The 18,967-nt window shown below is 41.6% G+C and overlaps 2 protein-coding genes across 5 annotated transcripts; both read left to right on the top strand.

The window, feature by feature from the left end:
* The first annotated feature begins 762 nt into the window (after positions 1–762).
* Positions 763–11,426, top strand: rangap1a (RAN GTPase activating protein 1a). 4 transcript variants are annotated; one of them, XR_001960125.2, is made up of 17 exons: positions 763–895; positions 1,829–1,948; positions 2,080–2,207; positions 2,732–2,791; positions 2,995–3,174; positions 3,344–3,478; positions 3,857–4,015; positions 5,476–5,589; positions 5,882–5,981; positions 6,147–6,231; positions 7,327–7,477; positions 7,850–7,966; positions 8,182–8,287; positions 8,790–8,878; positions 9,008–9,170; positions 9,734–9,777; positions 10,622–11,426. XR_001960125.2 is itself a non-coding variant. In XM_051073979.1 (17 exons), the coding sequence occupies exons 2-16, from the start codon at positions 1,837–1,839 to the stop codon at positions 9,744–9,746; spliced, it is 1,671 nt and encodes a 556-aa protein (XP_050929936.1). In that variant the 5' UTR covers positions 763–895; positions 1,829–1,836; the 3' UTR covers positions 9,747–9,777; positions 10,622–11,426. The 4 variants fall into 4 exon arrangements, 3 of the variants coding, with proteins under 3 accessions (XP_050929936.1, XP_018523283.1, XP_018523285.1); XM_051073979.1 differs by having other exon boundaries at positions 9,008–9,129; XM_018667767.2 differs by lacking the exon at positions 9,734–9,777 and having other exon boundaries at positions 9,008–9,129.
* Positions 11,427–12,127: 701 nt separating this feature from the next.
* On the top strand, positions 12,128–18,959 carry chadla (chondroadherin-like a). Its single transcript, XM_051074073.1, is given in 13 exon segments — positions 12,128–12,264; positions 12,546–12,611; positions 12,613–12,741; positions 12,864–13,019; positions 13,158–13,232; positions 13,234–13,304; positions 14,745–14,983; positions 15,121–15,386; positions 16,518–16,854; positions 16,949–17,382; positions 18,039–18,250; positions 18,534–18,573; positions 18,575–18,959. Coding segments are annotated over 13 exon segments (2,337 nt in total). The 5' UTR covers positions 12,128–12,132; the 3' UTR covers positions 18,755–18,959.
* Positions 18,960–18,967: the final 8 nt, after the last annotated feature.

Here is an 18,967-nt window from a genome sequence, read left to right as displayed (position 1 = left end):
CTGGCTGGGTGGGACTGGCACCACTACCAATGACCACTACCTGGGAGGGACGCTTCACTATTGGTAGCTGTTGTATTCAACTCTGATTTCAACAACCTGGGAGACTGCATGGGTGAGGCAGTTCTTAAACAGCTGTTGGAAACAAACAGATAAGCAAGGACAGGAAGTCACAGGAGGACCCTCCCACTACACTACTAACAAGGGTAGCACCATAGTGAATAAAAATGTCTGAAGACTCATGTTTAAAGACCAGTTCTTGCCAGATAGGCAACTTTAAATATTCTAATCTGAAATAATATCAATAAACAGCATCTAATCAAATCTCCAGCTCCTACAGTCATGGACAGATCATGACACAATGGGCAGACATGTTAAAGGTCTCACTACTTTTCATAAATCAGTTTCAGAGGGTGAAACTCAGGAAGGAGGAAGCTACTGTGATTGGTCATGATTGTCACTTTTATAATGTTAAAGTATTAAATGCTGATGTGAATAAAGACTTGACTTCAGCCAAACCTTTCTCAGTCAAGATATGAAACTTACATGATTTTCGAAACACATTTATTTAGCTCCAGTGAGGCAGGAATAACAGTAGGTAGACCTAATATGGAATAAAACAAATAATTACAAGGTCCATTTGTCTGTCTCCACGACAAGACACTGCTTACGACCAATTTTCCCATAACCAATTTTCCCATAACCTGAATATAGAGGTTGTAGAGCATTAGAGAAGCACGTGAACGCACCGTTGAGGTCTAATTGAACTACAAGTCCCTTGTCTCCTAGCTCTGCTTTCGTCAGGTCGGGTAGTGTGCTGCTGAAATTTGGTTTTGAACGTGAGGGGCGAGCGGGAGTGTGTAACTGGACTGGACTCAATCGGCACAGCAGTGTTGTGGTAATGCTGATATAAATGTCTATCGGGAGCAGACTAAGCGATGCAGTGTAGTTTCTGGAGTAACGGCTTTAAACGGCGCACCGGAGAGGTCAGGCTAATGTAGTGTAGGCAGACAGCGGTTTATGGATGACCGACAGGAGAGGCCGAGTACAGCCACGCTCTGTCTCATGTTACCCATGCTAGCTAGCTGACTAAATTATCACTCTTAGTCTGGTAACCATGGGACTAAAGTTTATAACTATCTAGGAAACACGTCGTATGTTACTGTGCCGGTAACCGTACCAACTCCACCGGCGTTATGGTGCCTGTAGGTGTGTTAGCATACCGTTACAAGCACTCGGCTAATGCTAGCTACCGGCTGCTGACGAGGGAAACCCACCCAAAACAACTCTTAATGCCAGTGACTGTAGTTTGTGAAGTCGGTCTGTATGAAACCCTACAGCTCTTAGAAGAGCATGAAAAGTTATGTTTATGAGTCGAGCTGGACACTCTCAATACACACTGTCACAGCATCGCAGCTGTTTAGTCAGTGTGAGCTCCAGGATTTATCCCTAATCTTTAACTTTGGATGAAACCTTTACACTCTGTACAGAGTCAAGCACACAGTGACACAGGTGCAGATCCATAGATTAAATCTGAGCTGTACTGTTATATGGTACACCAGGTGTAAACACTGTTTTAGAGTGGGTTTTTTTCTTCAGTGAAAACAACACTTTCAGTAGTTTCTGTCTAGTGTAAAGGTAGAATAAAACCACTTAGTTAAAACCAGGATGTTCATATATAACTGTATGTTGTGGAGTTTAATTTGCCTCTGTTAGGTGGTCAGTGTTTTGGTTCATAATGGGTGATGAGTGCTAACTGTGCAGCAGAGGAAACCAGTTCCAGGATATTATGAAGCAGAATAAATAGTAAACAGTGTGTTTGTCTCTTCAGGTGTCCCAATGGCGACAGACCTTGTTGCTCAGTTGGCCGACTCGCTGGCCCAGACTGGAGTAGAGGAGGGAGAGCTGAGCTACAAAGGCCAGGGAAGAAAGCTGGATGATGCCCAATCAGGTGAGTGTCAGCCATCAGTAAGACAGTGAGGCATGACTTCATTCTTGGTTTTAATGATTTTTTTTCCCCCATCACACTTCACTCTCCCTTTCCTTTTTACTCAACCTATAATTCTTGTTCCCCCTCTCTAGTGGAAGAGATGGTGAAGGAGATCCAGGACTTTGAGGGATTACAGGCTCTGAGGTTGGAGGGAAACACTGTTGGCGTGGAGGCAGCACGGGCCATCGCCAAGGCCCTAGAGACAAAGAGCGAATTCAAGGTTTGAAGTGTTTACTGCTCACATTCTCATTTTGAATCTCACAGTCAAGTTTGTCACCTTTTTGACACCATAACTAGGACATGTTTGGTACTTTTACTTGATAAATGTTAACAGAGTCAATATGAACAAAGTTAAAAATTCCTATCACAATTTCCATTAGTCCAAAGTGATGTCAGTAAATTCAGAAACAACAAAAATAAAAACCGAAACCCCTTTTTTTTTCTTCCAACACTTCAAAATCTAAAGGTGATTACATTTACTTTTACATAAGACACAAAAAGCTACAAATACTAAGGAATATACGGCACTTTTGCTAGACTTAAATGACCAACAGATTATTCAGATATCTGCAGATTATTTTTGTCTTGATCAACTATGTATATGTATTTGTTTCAGATGTAATATGTTGTAAGTAGATTGGGGTTAGTATCTTGTCATTTTGCTTTTTCTTTTTTAGTTGAATATGTATAAGCTAGTCTCTTGGCTCACACTGATGTTGTACATTTTTTATCTGTCTCTTTCAGCGCTGTTATTGGAGTGACATGTTCACAGGTCGTCTGCGCTCTGAGATCCCACCTGCTCTGGTAATGCATTTGCTCCACTACATTACTGTGCGTGTCAAACAAACTTAGGCTTCCAGTCAGAACCTGTTGAACATCGCTCACTTTCCATCTCTTGAATTATTACATAACTATAATCGCAGAAAGAGCTCAAGTCATTTTTGTTTTGGTGTGATGCCTTTTGTATCCTGCCATTTATTTAGTCTCTTTCTCTCCTTGTGCTGTAGAATTCACTGGGAGACGCTCTGATGCTGGCAGGTGCCAGGTTGACTGTTTTAGACCTCAGTGACAACGCCTTTGGACCAGATGGGGTGAAGGGCATTGAGAAGTTGCTCAAGAGCACCGCCTGCTACACATTGCAGGAGCTACGGCTCAACAACTGTGGCATGGGCATCGGAGGGGGAAAGGTGAATCACAAGAGCATCTTTTGTCATCATTGAATTACCTTCAGCAATAAAGAAAGAAACAAACAGAGATGTACAAATCCTTTGTAGATCATGTTAAATGTCAAATGTATCTGTTGATGTTTGGATGAAAATCATCAGAGTTGAACACATCTCTGTTTGTACTCCTCAGATCTTGGCTGCCTCCTTGAAGGAGTGTCATAAAAAATCCAGTGCAGAGGGCGCCCCCCTCAGCCTGAAGGTGTTTGTTGCAGGAAGAAATCGACTGGAGAACGACGGAGCCACCGCCCTCGCTCAAGCTTTCCAGGTACAGGTTTAACTTCTCCCCAAGCTTTGAACACTTTACCGGTAGAACGACAGAAAACACAGGAAAGCGGACTCTGAAGAATACCACATCATAACACTACACTTTTATTCCATCAGAGTAGTTTTTGAGTAACCAAGTTTCAACCATTGTATGAGATTTTACTGCCACTTTGCCTTCCTGGTGCACTTTACAAAATTCAATTCAAATACTGATGTCAGACCAGTTTTTATCATGCTGCTCATATTGTCAGACAATTATTTGACTTCTTGTCCATAGTTCTTCAGAGGTTTATGAGTCTTTTATTGTAGACTGCTGTCCGTCTCTGTGTATGAATGCTGTGTAGTAGAGCAATCTTGCATCTACAATTTTTGTTCCCAGTTGATGGGCAGCCTGGAGGAGGTTCACATGCCCCAGAATGGCATCAATCACCCTGGTGTGACAGCCCTGGCCACAGCCATGCAGCACAACAAAGGACTCCGCATCCTCAACCTCAATGACAACACCTTTACTGAGAAGGGTGCTATGGCCATGGCTCAGGTATGGATACACCTGAGATTAATATCATGACTGTTGGCATGTAGTTACAATCGCAGACAATGAAATTCTCATTGTTGAAATAGATAGATAATCGTTTTCTTTTTGTCCAGAAAACCTCAACACACTCAAACACAGACTCTAACAAACTAGTTACTTTTGTAATGTTATTGTGGATGTGATTGCAAACAGTGACATTCAGTGGTTTCAGAAAGTATTCAGACCTCCTCACTTTTTGCACACTTTATGTTGTCGGGTTATTTTTATATGGATCGAACTGCTGTTTTTTCCATCAATCTACATCCAGTTGCCCACAATGACAGTGAAAACATACTTTTACAATAAAAAAATCCACATTGTAGCACACAGACTCAGACTCATAGCCACAGTAGTACTCATTTGGAGTTGTGTTTTTGCCCTCTGGATTAACTTAAATCCAATGTTTACTCCTCTTTGTCTCCACCACATCCTGATGAATATATGTGGGCTTTAAGCTGATAAAGTTTCGACTTTATTCACCAGGTTTATCAGTCTATAAAATGATTTTTCTCCTTGCGGTCTAATAGAAAACTGGTGCTGCAGAAAATAAAAATTAAATGAGAGTTCTAACTCTATGCCTGTGCTCTTCTACACTTTATAAAATAGGCAGTAGAATTCTCTGTCGTAAAATTAATAGAATGATAATTGGGGAATGTGCAGTGAGAGGCGGGGTGAGCATTACTTGCACTTGCAGTGGTCATTAAAACTTAGACTTTTAATTAAAGTTTCAACAGCAGAATAAGTTGTTCCAATCCATCAGTGCAGCCTGTGAGAGAACAGAAGGCACTCTTCTTCCTCCATGCTGTTACACCAGGGGCTAGAAACCCGGCGAGCATTGTGGATCTTTCTAATAAAGATTACCGATGAATAAAGTCACGAGATGAATAAAGTCATAAGAAACGTTTCCTATATCAAACGCCTCTGTCTAAATAACATAAAGCTCAGAACATTACATGTTCCCTGTCTGAAAAGGGCTTTGGTTGTTCTACCATTTGATGCTGATTGTTGCTGCCAAGAAAAGGGCTTAATGAGAGTTATTGTGCCAAAGCACTAAAACAAAGAGTCTAAAAGCTCTGCTAAATGGTTCTACAGTGTTGGTGACAATTTTCAGACTGTCTGACTGTCATTGTGTGTGACCTCTCTCACATTGTGCTTAGTCATTTGAGCCATTGTTTATGTAAAATAAGGATTAGTGAAGCTTTAACAGTAATAAATACAGAAATAAAAATGTTCTTTTTATATCCAAGTTCTGGCATGAGATCAAAATGAAGAAGGAGAGAAAGAATTTTAGCCTTCTTTTTTTGTGGTGGTGGTGGTGGTGGGGGGGATCATCCAGCAATTTGTCCATCACTTTTGCTTCAATAATAATTCTTCTTTCAGGGTTTGATATCGAAGCTGTAGCAAATACTGTGTGTCATTCACAGGCCCTGAAACCCCTCCGCAGCATCCAGGTGATAAACTTTGGAGACTGTCTGGTGCGGCCAGCAGGAGCCATGGCCATTGCAGAAACTGTGTCAGAGGGACTCCCAATCCTCAAGGTGAGTGAGAGCTTTACTGTCTGACCTGGGTTGTCAGGTCTGATCAGGGCCGCCACTCAGAATAGTCATTTGTTTTGCAAAGAGAAATAGTCAGGTGTGAATGTTGTGACCTTCTGCATGTATGTGGACAGTCTGGATGTGACTGGGCAGATGTAGCCAAACTAACCATGGTCACACACACCCATAGGCTTTGATAATTTCTACCCTGAAAAATCTTTATTTCCTTATCTTTTCCTTGGTTTTTGCTTGATATTTTTCTTCTCTTCAGATTAAATATCTTGTTATGTTGCAGGAACTCAATCTGTCATTTGGCGAGATCACAGAGGAAGCTGCTCTGGCTGTGGCACAAGCAGTAAAGGACAAGGACCAGCTGGAAAAACTGGACCTAAATGGTACAAACCTGCAAAGAACTGACTTTGCTCCTGACATATATACCTGTTTATATGAACACTTACATTTTTTGTTTTTCAGTAAAAGAATTTCTTTAAAGTTTTTTAGAAGAGTAGTGTTTAATTGGCTTTCCTGACACTGTATAAAATGATCCTTTTGTTTTTCAGGTAATTGTTTAGGAGAGGATGGCTGTAAAGCTCTGAAAGACGCCATGGAAGGCATGAACATGGGCGAGCTTCTAGGATCACTCAGGTAATCACGTCATACTTTTTAGCTCCTGTGGTGTGTTTAATGAAGTTCCTCTGTCCTTTCTCTGTACCTGTCTGTCCTGTTGTGGAGGCCTGCAACATGTCTCAGCTTGCATTGAGTGAGGAGCAGGACAGGATGCCAGTCATTGATAGTTGGCACACAGTGACATTACACTCAGTTTAGAGTCTCTGTTTCACTTGACCTGTTTGTGTTTGGACTGTGAGAAGAAACAAGAGCAAAAACATGAGACCTCTATATAAAACCAACTGACAATCATCAAGCCAAGCTGACAATAAGCCTAGGTAAACCAGTGTAGTGCAGACAACAAGGCACATTTGTTAGATCTCTACCCTGTAGCCTTCACCTTCTATTCAAGCTGGTCCGAGATCTGTCTTCACTGTGTTGTGAGCTGCCCTCTGTATACTCGTATCTGAAGTGTAGAGGAAATTATCTGTAAACACTTGGCACACATAAAACAAACACACAAAACACTGATGTGCTGAAGATTAAAATATACTGTACAATGTTGAGACAAACTTTATTACCAGAAATAAGAAGGAAAAGTCTCAGTGACAGAGGAACAAAGTTGATTTTTATAGGTTCTCAAAAACAAATAAGAGGAACATAATTGGCTGATGGCCCAACAAGAGTCTGATTCCAACCAATTGGCAAGAAGCCACGAGCTGTTCACGCGCCAGCATGAGCTGACCACATGCATAGAAAAATATTACACGGGGCCTCTGCTCAGGGATAACACAGAACATCTGGTTTCACTTAACATTCCTTCAGCTACTTATCTTAAAACAGAGGAGCATAGAATGAATAAATTAACTAATGATTCATAGTAGTTTAACTTCCACAGAAGTCACTGAGACTTCAGATTAAAATTCTTTTCTCCACCACAACCTTCCTCACGGCTCTTGTAAATCCTGTCTCTGCTATTTTTATGTTCCTCTGTTTGATATGTACAGTTTAAGAATCTGTGGATCTGCACCACAGTGACTTCCAGGGTGATTTCATCAAATATTGTAATCAAAACATGAATCTTATCCCAGAAGAAAACCCTCACTAATGAGCTGTGTTTTTAAACTGCTTCAGCGATGACGAGGGTGAACCAGAGGATGACGATGAGGACGACGATGATGATGAGGAGGAGGACGATGATGAGGAAGTGGATGAGGAGGAAGTAGAGGAGGAAGAGGAGGAGGAGGAGGAGGAGGAGGAAGAGGAAAGCAGCAGCAACAACAAGGTCAGATAAATGATTATAACCTGATGAGTCATAATATGTGGGGTTTGTATCAGAGTAAACGTTAAGCAAAAAATAATAACTTTCACATGCAGGAGCTGTGTCAAGTTTAAGATCCCACCTTATACATTTTGGGTTGTTTAATGCTGCAGCTGCAATGAATAGCAGTTGAACATGATTAATTCATGTTTAATTAAGAGCATATGTTACAGTATTAATGTTGCTGACATGCATCCTCATGCACAACAATCCCAGTCAGAATAAAATAGGTGACATGAAGTCCAATATAGAGGCAATAGTAGCTGCTGCATATACATGTTTAAGTGTTGTGTTTGTTGTTAGTTTACTTAGTTTTCTCTCCTCTGCCTTTATCAGTTATCCACGCCTGCATCAGCACCCCGGCCACCAGACGTCTCCTCCTTCCTCAGCTTTCCGTCTCCAGACAAACTGCTCAAACTGGGAGACAAGAGAGCTTTCCTGATCGAGCAGCAGGTAAACACAGGGATGATTCCACAAATACATCCAGCCACCAGCTTACGTTTTCACCCACACAGCTGTAAACAGCAGTTTGAGAGGTGCTAACGGCTAAAAGAAATGTCCTGGGTTTCATTGCAGCTCTGATGTTACAGTAAAATGTATCTTGTGTGCTTACCTGATACAAACAAACCAGTAAGGTATCATTAAATCTGTTTTCTTTCTGTCTGTAGGTGGATGTAACAGACGGTACAAAAACAGCTGAAGCCTTCCTCAAGATTGCATCTGTGTACAAGGAGGAGAATAAAGATGTTAAGAATGCAGTGTTGGACAGTATTGGTGAGACACTATGACTGTACCTGCTGAAAGTGCTTGACTGATGAGGAGGAAACCTCATACTGCTACATATTCATTGTTTGATCCAGTGACATTTCAGAATGAGTTTGAACAACCCCCAGAAAATATAAGCACCTGTTACATTAAAGGGATAGCTTCTTAAAATGTTGAACTACTCCTTAAACTTCCTGTTTCTTCCTGTTTCCTTTCACTCTCCACAGGAAACATTTTAGTGGCTGAACTGCACAATGGTCTATTAACGCTTCTGCTTTTTAAATCTTTTTTTGTCGAGACCTTTGCCACGACTGCACCAACATATGCTGAAAAATGCTGATCAGATTGTTACTGATGATACTCAGTATATTTTAAAATGCTGAAGGTGGATTTAATGCTTTACTTCAGCTGTTAAGGGTCAATGCTAACAGGACACACACTTTATTTATTTTCTTTTTTATTGACTGTATTAGAAAAGAAGTTTGTAAGAAATTTGTTTCACCCCTCACAGACGCCCTTCTGAAGAAAGCTTTTGCCACTCCTTCCTTCCAAGGCTACAGCTTTGTATCATCTTTGTTAGTGCTGCTTGGACTTATCAAGGTATGCTTAATTTGCACCTGCATTTCTCACTTTTGTCTCTTGGTTGCATTTTCTGTTGCCTCTGAACAGTCCTCTCTCCTCACCTCTCCCATTTGTCCATCCTTGTGTCCTGTCCTCTTGGATGCTCAGAGTGAAGACAAAGTGAAGCCTGTGCTCGTGGTTCCTGGCCACCTCCATGCCTTGGAGCACGTTGTTCGACAAGACTACTTCCCCAAAGAGAACGTGGCAGTGCTGGAGGCCTTCATGTCCCGGTAAGGACGTGACAATGAGCCAATCAGCATGCAGCTCGCAGGTATAAAATACAGAGATTACCATCCCAATTTGGGAATGAAGCACGTACATGAATGTTTGCACTCGGTGCACACAGTGTTGGTGGTGGACACACTTGGATGATTGCGTATTTTTGTGTTGGAATGGGTTTATTAACTTAGTGTTATTTGAACATTTAGAATTCAACGCTTCAGTTTAAATCGACAAATGTTGAAATTTCTGCCCCTGTGACATGAATTAATGCAAAGGACTTGTGGTAATTTGCCAGTAAGGTTATAATCCTCAGGACTTCAGTCCTGGTGGTTACTGTGGACCTGTGGTTACCATGGTAATGACAGAGTTAGTTTAATACTACAGGTGTCTGGGGGCAGCAAATATTGAGCAGCTACTTTATCCAAAATATAACATATAAACAATTGGTATATGTGTTTACAATGCAGCCAAACAAACTCACATTGTTTTATTAAAGATGTCAGTTCTTCATCTAACAGCTCACTGTGGCTGTTCCCCCTTGTTCCATTTCTCCCTGCAATATTTAAATTTGATCAGCACTTATCCGGAATTTACCTATGCCTTGTTTTGCAGATGCTTTTTTTGACAAATGATCGTGGTCAGCTCTAACCTTCACAGTAAGCAGAACATGAACACAAATATTTCAGCAGTTGAATGCTTTTAATGTGAAGAGGCAGAAGAAGGAAAAGTTTGGTTTTCACTGGCAGTAACTTAATACAGAGCTGATGTTGTGTTGGGAGCATAAACTCTAAACACTGAGGATCAATAAGATAAAATTGCAAATAGTAACTCTGGATTACATGCTGCATGGCACATTCCACCACTACCAATGAAAACTACTGCATGGAGAGTTAATAAGGTATCAAATCTAATGAAAAGGCCCAAACCATCAATGTGTTAGTCTGTTTCTCAGTACTTTCCTGACTTGACTAACCTGTCTGTTGCTGTCACAGCCAGGTAACTGAACAGGTAATTGTTTAAAAACAGGTCACAGATATGGAGTTTCATTTTTCCTTGAACAGATGGCCACTGCCCTCAAACTACCCAAACAGAACTAAATCAGTATTTACAGCAGCAGGACGTGTATGTGGAACTGGTTTTAACCACAGTGCTCGCGATCATTTTAACAAAGGAGTATGTGCTGTTTTCCTATGGGCTCACTGATGTTTTTAAGGACAAAAGTGGAGCTTTATTGCAGAGTAATAAGCTATATCAAAAAGCTGTGGCGGCCCTGTAATGGACTAGTGTTCTGTCCAGGGGTGTACCAGGCCTCTCGCCCAGTGTCAGCTGGGATAGCCCCCCCCCAACCCTTAACAGATAATGAAAAAGCTGTAGCTATGCAGATAACACATGTTAGTGTCATGTTAAGCTCATGGATAAAAAAATAGAGTTCATTTTAATAATTTGAGGATGTGTGTGTACAGACCTGACCCTCTAACCATGTGTGTTTATCCTTCACAGAAACAACAAGGCCCTGGACTCATGTGGAAATGCCAGAAACAGCCTCCAGTCAACACTGCAGAGAGTCAGGTCTGAGAGCTGAGGACACACACACACACACACACACACACAGACTGAACTTTGACTAATCACTGATGGACCTTTGGAAACCAGCACACGAGCTCAAATTTGAAGCAAATGAAGCAGAGCAGCACCTGAGAAGAACAGACTGCACTCAGGCGCACTTCCCTGTGTCACCACTCTCCCTCAACAACACACCCTTTTCTGGACTCTGGACTGGACTTGAATGCTTTTGTGTTTTGAAATAGACTATACTCTTATAGTGTGGACTTACTGAAGTACTTTAAGTACACTCATTACCACAGGACAGCACTGACAACCTGGTCTTAATGCTCTTTGTATTCCGATGAATAAGAAAAGGCCTCGCACTCCACACAACCTGTTGTCTCCTGGTTTGTGACACATGACTGAAGCACAGATTAAACTTTGGAGCAAACTAGAAAAGTTCTGACCAGGATTGATATGGACTCAAAGTATCAGCAGTTGTACATTTTCTATTCATATCTACCTTTACTATTCTCTTTTTATATGAAATGTTTATTAAATTCCCAAAAAATATGGTGAAACAGATATTATTAAATATGTATTGAATGGTAAATATTATCAAACTAAGACTAGAGTTCAATAAAACAATCAAAAGGAATGAAACAGGTTTAAATGTATTTTCTGCCTTTAAATGAGGCACAAAGTGCAGAGTTTTTGGATTTGTGTTGAAAAATAAAGCTGATTTGAGTGTTGGATGCTGTTTGAGTGTCTCCCACGGTCTTTGCATTTTATTAACTCCATAGAATTTTTATTATATTTGATATCCTCCTAAATTATCAAATGCAATACAGTTGCGTGCCCCCAGTGCTCCAGCCTCTAACTGGACAGAAAATGTAAAGCCAAGGTGTTAATTTGCAGTGAGGGGGAACAAGGATCAGAGGTCACCACAAAAGAATTTACCAAAGCCTTGTTTGTTAGCCTGCTGGAACCCAGACTGTGAGTGCTGGATTCAGTCAGAGTGAAATAAAAAGTCACAGCCAGATAACTGGAGCCTAAACTGGCAGATTCACATTCAGTCCATCTTAAACTCATGTTGCCAACAGAGCTGTGAGTGTGTGACATTCTGCTTGAAGGTAAGCTGTGTTTTTTTAAACTTTATATCTTTGTTGAAATGATTTTACATGTGATGACATGACACTTGTTGTGGTTCTAGTCCACATTTGAGACACTGGTTACAGGTTAATATGTTATATATAATTTATCAAGCTTTTGATGGCATACCAATGTGTTCAATATGTTGTAAATAATTGTAAGTAGTTTAAACAGTTTAAACTGGCATCTATTTCATTTTTTCTTTAAGGGACTGTTTAAAGGTCCAACTCGTGATGAGTTTTTACAGCAGCTTTATCGTACATCTAACACACATTTTACTGGCACAGATGCCTTTCTTCTCTGCTGCGATCTTCATGCTGGTTTTAGCGCTGAGTTTACCTGTGGACGCAGGAAAATGTCCCAGGGTTTGCAGCTGTGACAGCGCCAAACTCACAGTCGCCTGTGTTGGCAAGAACCTGACCGAAGTTCCCCCGACTATAGATGAGGTGAGGAATTCAAATGTTAAGTATAGTGACTGCTTTTCACTTCACACAGTTGTTTGAAGAAGGAATAGTGACATAACTGGTGAATTTCAGATATTTCTTACATTTAACATCCTTTGTACTGCTCAAGGGCTCTACAGCTCTTATCAGCTACATGGATGTACGTGCCATTATCAGAAACATGCTTCCACTCAGGGACTTCCCTCTGATTTCAGTCTTGTCCCTTAATGACGCATCACCTCTGTCTCAGATTCGTCCTCCATTCAGTCGTATCTCCCTCGCAGATTACAGTGAAACTCGACCTGAAGAATAACAACCTGCAGGTGCTGCCTAGGGGGGCGTTCATTGCTCACGCCCTACCTCACCCACCTCAACCTGCAGCGCTGCAACATCATCAAGGTGAAGGAGGGTGCTTTCCGGACCCTGGGCCGTGTGGTCTCCCTAAACCTGGCCTACAATAAAATTGACGTCCTTTACCAGGTGAGAGGAGCAGGTGAAACTGTAACAATGACAAAAACTAAGTTGATGTTTTAGTCAGAAAACTGTGTGGCTGACACTTGACATGAGTTTCTCTCTCTTTACCTCTGACCTGACTGATGCAGGAGTCCTTTGACGGCCTCTCCTCCCTGAAGGAGCTGCATCTGGACCATAACCGTGTGGAAGAGATCCAGCCTGGAGTCTTCACACAGCTGGGCTTCCTCAACCTGCTGGCCCTCACCCACAACCAGCTGGTTTACATCCCCAACATGGCCTTCCAGGTACCCAGACTTCCTGTTATCATCACAAACACAGACACTGATACAGGATGCAAGAAGCTGCTGCGTACATATACTGCATACACTCATAATCGTTATGCACAGCAATATGATCCCACAATGGTCTGACTCCTCCTCCAGGGCCTGAACAACATCAAGTGGCTTCGTCTCAGTCATAACTCCCTGAACAACTTGGCCCCTGAGGCGTTCGCTGGTCCTGTTCACCCTCAGCCGCCTCAGCTTGGACCACAATGAGCTGCAGTTCTTCCCCACTCAGACCATGTCCAGGTGGGACAATCTGAACGATTATTATGGGTGCTATACACCTTACTTTAATATTCTCATGGAATATAACAACTTAGCAGTGTCACTATAGGAACAAACATCACAGTGTTTCTCTATGGGTCAAAAATGCAGCGTAACAAAGGGAAAAGCATTTTTGGCAAATAAAAATCACTGACCAGAGACTACTAAAGAGAAACAAGAATCCTGGGATTGATGTTTAGATTCTCTGAGTGCTCCTGAGAGAACATAATAATCTGTCCACTCTGTTTATACAACACCCATTACATGTCTAAGGAGAGTGTAAGTTTCTTTGTATGGAGCTTTTCCTTATCAAATCCAGGGTCTGAGGACAGAGGATGCTGTATGTCGTCAAATTTGTGATTTCAGAGTATGTAAATAAAACTGAATTTAATTTAAATCAGTGAAATATCATTTTTATAAATTAAAATTATATTGTCATCCAAGGCCAGATTAACCCACTAGGGGGCAAAAATGACCAGTGGGGCCCTATTGACACTTTAACCCTCTCTACAAAGATGGGTCATCAAGATTAGGTAATAATGCAGGTATTGCTTTAAAGGCTAAGTGTGGTGATATTCTATATTTCTCACATTATCATTAAGTCCCATGAAAGGACCAAATTAGACAATGAACTAATCCTACTAACAAAAATTGTACTTATGTCCACACCCCTGTATCTTATTCCTCAGTGCTGTAGAGCTCCATTTTGTCCAGAGGCTATTAATAACACATCAGTGAGTCACACTGTTGAACTGTGACATGTTCACTACAATGTACTCACACATACCAAATAAGCATTAGTCTTAAATCAAAAATAGTCCCCAAAAATGCACCCAATCTAACATCTGTTATAAATAGATGTTATGTTTCAGGAAATGATTTCACCTTTTTAAAAGTATTTATTCAAGATCATCATCTTCAGTAAGAACCAAAGGGCTTGGAGCTAAGAGCCACAGGCAGGGTAGGGACGTACTAAAGCGCTGTTGAGTTCAGGGTTCAGACAGAAAATACCTTGTGTTTTACCTTGTGTCTTTTGTATGAATTTGATCACTGGACTGTTCGTGTTTGTCACAAACAGACAGTGTGTAGCATCTGTACAGATGGTGGCTGTAAACAAACTATAGCATCAAACACATTAATTGTGTGTGTGTTTGTGTTCAGCTCAGCCTCTGACTGATTTCCAGACTCATCAGAATTTCCCTCCAGTCTCTCCTCTCCTCCCTCTCATCTACATACATCTGTGAAGCAGCTTCATAAGGCCCGGGGATACACAAAACATTAAACATTTTCAGCTCACACAGATGCATCTGTGCATCACTTTGAGCCACCCTGGGGCCACATTGCTTTTTTACATAGCGATAAATTTGTCCGAGGTTGTATGTGTCATTCATGTTTCTACTTAACTCTCTTCTCTCTGTAAAGACTCCGTGAGGTCACACGTCTGGACATGAGCCACAACCCCATGACCTACCTCGGAGAAGAATCCGTCTCTATGGCCAAGCTTACACACCTCTACCTGGACCATATGTCCCTTCAGGACCTGTCAGACCAGGCGCTGTCTGGCGCCCCCTTCCTCTCCCACTTGGACCTGAGCCAGAATCAGCTTCGTTACCTGGAGCCCCTTTCAGGCCCCAAGGAGCTGACCAGGCTCAACCTGACCGGTACAACTGTGTACCTTTTCACTGACACAAATTTAGACATGAAAAAACTAAATTATCAGTATAAGTAAAGAATGAGGAGGATGAACATGTCATATGTAATCTTTAATATGTCCTGATCATCATTCATGTTCTTGAAGGCAACCCGATCTACTGTAACTGCTACATGCGGCCCCTGAAGGAATGGGCGAGTGTTGGCAGCGTGAAGCTGCTGGGAGCGTGTGCTGGACCTCCTCACCTCTCAGATGAGCCGCTGCAGGCGGTGACTCCTCTGGATCTGCGCTGCCGCAGCAGGGGGGAGGTGCTGAAGGACGAGTTTGAGGAGGACAGTGAGAGCACAGGAAGCTCCCCACCCACTGCCAAGCCCAAGCAGAAAGTCAAGTGTCCAGTTAACTGTGACTGTGATGTGAGTTTTTTTTTGGGGGGGGTTTGTTTGTTTGTTTGTTTCGTGTGTGTGTAGACAGCACTGACAACAATATTTTACATTTTGTAGGACAGATTTTGTGCACTGTGTTAAAAAGTAGTCCTCCAGCATTACCTGCTTTTGAAAAATGGCAGTAACTGTTATGTGAGGTGACTTGACTCTGTACAGATTATGTTAAAAGTCATATTTCTAGATTAAGTGACTGAAATAACTCGACAGTCAGCATTGTTGGATACCAAAGGTATGGAGAAAGCTATGGCTGCCTTGTTTTGATAAAACGTGTAAGAACATATCTGTAGAATAGTTAACATATTTATCAGCGGTGTAGGAAGTAACTAAGTACATTTACTCAAGTACTATTTTGATGCACTTTTCCATTTTATGCTACAAGGGAAATATCATACTTTTCACTCTATAACATTTACCTGACAGTTATAGTTATCAGTGACTTTTCAGATTAAAATTTTACATACAAAACACGACAAATAACATATTTATAAACTGAACTGATGAAATTACCCAACAGTATGAATCAGTTCAGATCTGTTCTATAATGATAGTCAATAATATTATTATCTATAATAATATTAACACTTTTAAAGGGGCCATTTAAATTATGAGTGTGTACTTTCTGAAAATACTTCAGAAAAATCTTAATGCTGGATCACGTCTACTGTCACCTCTCTCACCTTTTTATCACTTTTTGGTTTTCTAGTCCACAACTTTGCTCCTCTGGTTCACTCTCACAGAGACTCTCAGCAAAAAGAAAAAGAAGACAGAGACATTTAGCAACTGAAGAGTCAGATATTCTCCTCAGGAGACAGTAGAGCCTGAAAACACCTAGAGAGAGTAGTATTGAACTTAGGTTCATCAGGTGGCCAGAAACATAACTGCAAATGAATGCTGATATTGCATGGTAATAAGCAAATGTTTGCTAACAAATTGCCATATAAACTGAAAATGCGGTGACGTCAAAGTTATGTTCGCAACAATTTCCTGCCCTCAAGTGGCTAAAAAATATATATTTAAGTTTGAGCAAAATGTCAGAATAATTGTTTAGAAATTTCAGTGAATCATGGTGTTATAATTCCATTCTGATTCGACCCTGCCCAGATTGAAGCCCAGCACGCCACATGTGAGGGTCAGGGTCACACCAAAGTCCCACGAGGTTTCCCCACCAAGACACAGCTGCTCGACCTCCGCAGCAATCACTTCCATTACCTTCCTGCCAACAGCTTCCCGGGCACCAGCCAAGTCATTTCCCTTCACCTGGAGACCTGCAAAATCCATGAAATCGAAGGCGGTGCCTTTCGGGGGATGAAAAACCTGTTTTATCTGTATCTCTCTGACAATGACCTCACATCCTTGGATCCTGGAGCCTTTGTTGGAGCCCCTGAACTCACCTACCTTCACCTAGAGGGGAACCGGCTGGTGCAGTTCCCTGGATCAGGTCAGTGGTTTGAATGAAAGCTACAGGAATTTACATTGCATTTAACACAGGAAGCTGAAACACTGATATGTTCTGTCTCTTTGTGTCTCTGTAGCTCTGGCAGTCTTACCAAGTCTGTTTGTGTTACACCTGGAGCGAAACGCCATCTCCAAACTAGAGCCTGCTGGTTTACTATCCTCAGTAACCCCTACACTGAGGGAACTTTACTTGACCAATAACACTATTACTGCTATTACCAAAGGTGCTCTGGACTCCGCTTTCCTCAGTATACTTCACCTGGATTCAAATCAGCTCAAAGAGGTGCCCACCCACGCTCTGTCCGAGGCCCCTAGTCTGGAGGAGCTCAACCTGTCTCACAACTCAATCCGTTGGGTGGGACCGAATGCGTTCCAGCCCGTATCCCAAAGTCTGAAGAGGCTTTACATGGATCAGATGGGCACAGAGAAGGTACAGGAGGCCATAACAGCACTTCTCAACTGTCGTTTGCATCATGTTTATGTTATCTCCTCCCACCATCTCTCCATTTCCGTACACTCTTTCTTCACTTCTTTTTGTTTTGTTTTTATACATTATGTTATACTCCCTGGGATCAATATTTAATGTAACATAACCTGTGGAAAAATGTGGAGGCTGGGACTGTGATTTCATTAATAAGTTGCTTAAGGGACTTACAGTGTATGCTTACTGACATTTTGTCAGTTGAAGCCAGAAAATCCAAATTAATTTAAGGGTGGAAGTGAGGTGAGACAATCAAGAGTCAAACATAAAGCCTGTGATTGACTTGAAATCACCACTGATCACCACTTTTCAGGAACTAAATTTAGTCATTGAGACCTGAATGTGGTGGAAAGCAGCTTATTTATTAGAATATTATTATAAACTTGATCAACAGTGTTTCATCAGATATATAAAATGCCACACAATGTTGCTTTTAATCAAGCAAATTAACAGTATTATCCACAACAGCAGTTGAAGCAGTAATTGTACAATGACTGATGAGGCTGAAGGATATTATTTTATCCAGAAAAGGGTCAAGGAAGCAAAGGGGCGGTGTAGGACTCACCTCTATAAAGGGGCAGTACAGTTTTACTGATTGCAAAGAAGTTGATTCTAACAGATGTATAATACCTATAATGCCATCATACATGGTATTATACTGTATAAATATTTCTAACTACATCAAGGCCGAATCTAGGCTAACAGCTCTTTTAATTGTTCTGCTCTCCAGATGTCCAAGGGACGCTCTGGCGGGGCTGGGCCCGGGGCTGAAGGCTCTGACTGTGAGAGGAAACCAGCTGGAGGAGCTTCCTGAGCTGAGCCCACTCGCTGGCCTGGAGGTGGTCAACCTGCAAGATAACCCCCTGCGGTGTGACTGTGCTCTGCTGCCCCTACGCAGGTCAGTGCAGAGTTTCACTGGAATTATGGTTTTGAAAATCATTAGGTGAAGAAAGTTCGCCACACATAATTCTTCTAGGAATAACTCAAACTGTTATTAGTAAATAAATGTAAGTGTCAGTATGTATTTTAAAAATTATAGCAGCATGGTGGCACAGCTGATACGGGGATCAAGGAAGAGTAGTAATCAGTAATCTGACCTAGATTAACTGTTATTACAAGCAGTATTTTTAACAATACTTATTTTTTGACTCTGTCTGCCTCTCTTTGTGTCTCTGCCTCAGGTGGATGGAGAATGTGAGTTTAGAGGTGATCGCAACCTGTCGGTCACCCTCCTGAGCTCCAGGGTCAGAAGGTCAGGGACATCCAGGTTTTCACATCATGCCCAGAAAACAGCTCTCCTCCAGATCAGGAGGTAGTGTCGAACCAAAGACCTCCAAAAGTGAAGAAACCCAAGCCTAGCCTCTCCAAAGGTCGCAGCTGTCAAAGCAAAGCCCAAAGCTAAAGTGTCGAAACCAACCAAGAAGCAGCCCCAGAGGAAACATGTGGCACCAAAAGTGGCAAAGAAAAAGAAGACATTGTAATGAATGAATACAACTAATTGAATTTAGTCTGTGTCTCTCTTTTTTGCAGTTAGCCCAGTCATCATGTTAATGTGTTTGTTACTGCAGTCTGACAGTGTGAATATGCTTTTTTGTGTAATTAAAGCTCCTCTGAT

The sequence above is a fragment of the Lates calcarifer genome, linkage group LG11 (genome assembly GCF_001640805.2).
Source record: "Lates calcarifer isolate ASB-BC8 linkage group LG11, TLL_Latcal_v3, whole genome shotgun sequence".
Classification (NCBI taxonomy): Eukaryota; Metazoa; Chordata; class Actinopteri; family Centropomidae; genus Lates; species Lates calcarifer.
The sequence above is the reverse complement of the archived record's forward strand: the minus strand, read 5'-3'. Positions and strand labels throughout refer to the sequence as shown.

Excerpts from the sequence above, each read along its gene's own strand:
- rangap1a (XM_018667767.2), top strand. The coding sequence starts at position 1,837 with ATGGCGACAGACCTTGTTGCTCAGTTGGCCGACTCGCTGGCCCAGACT. Across the intron at positions 8,288-8,789 it reads TGCAGTGTTGGACAGTATTG|ACGCCCTTCTGAAGAAAGCT; the intron begins GTGAGACACTAT and ends CACCCCTCACAG. Across the intron at positions 8,879-9,007 it reads TGCTGCTTGGACTTATCAAG|AGTGAAGACAAAGTGAAGCC; the intron begins GTATGCTTAATT and ends TTGGATGCTCAG.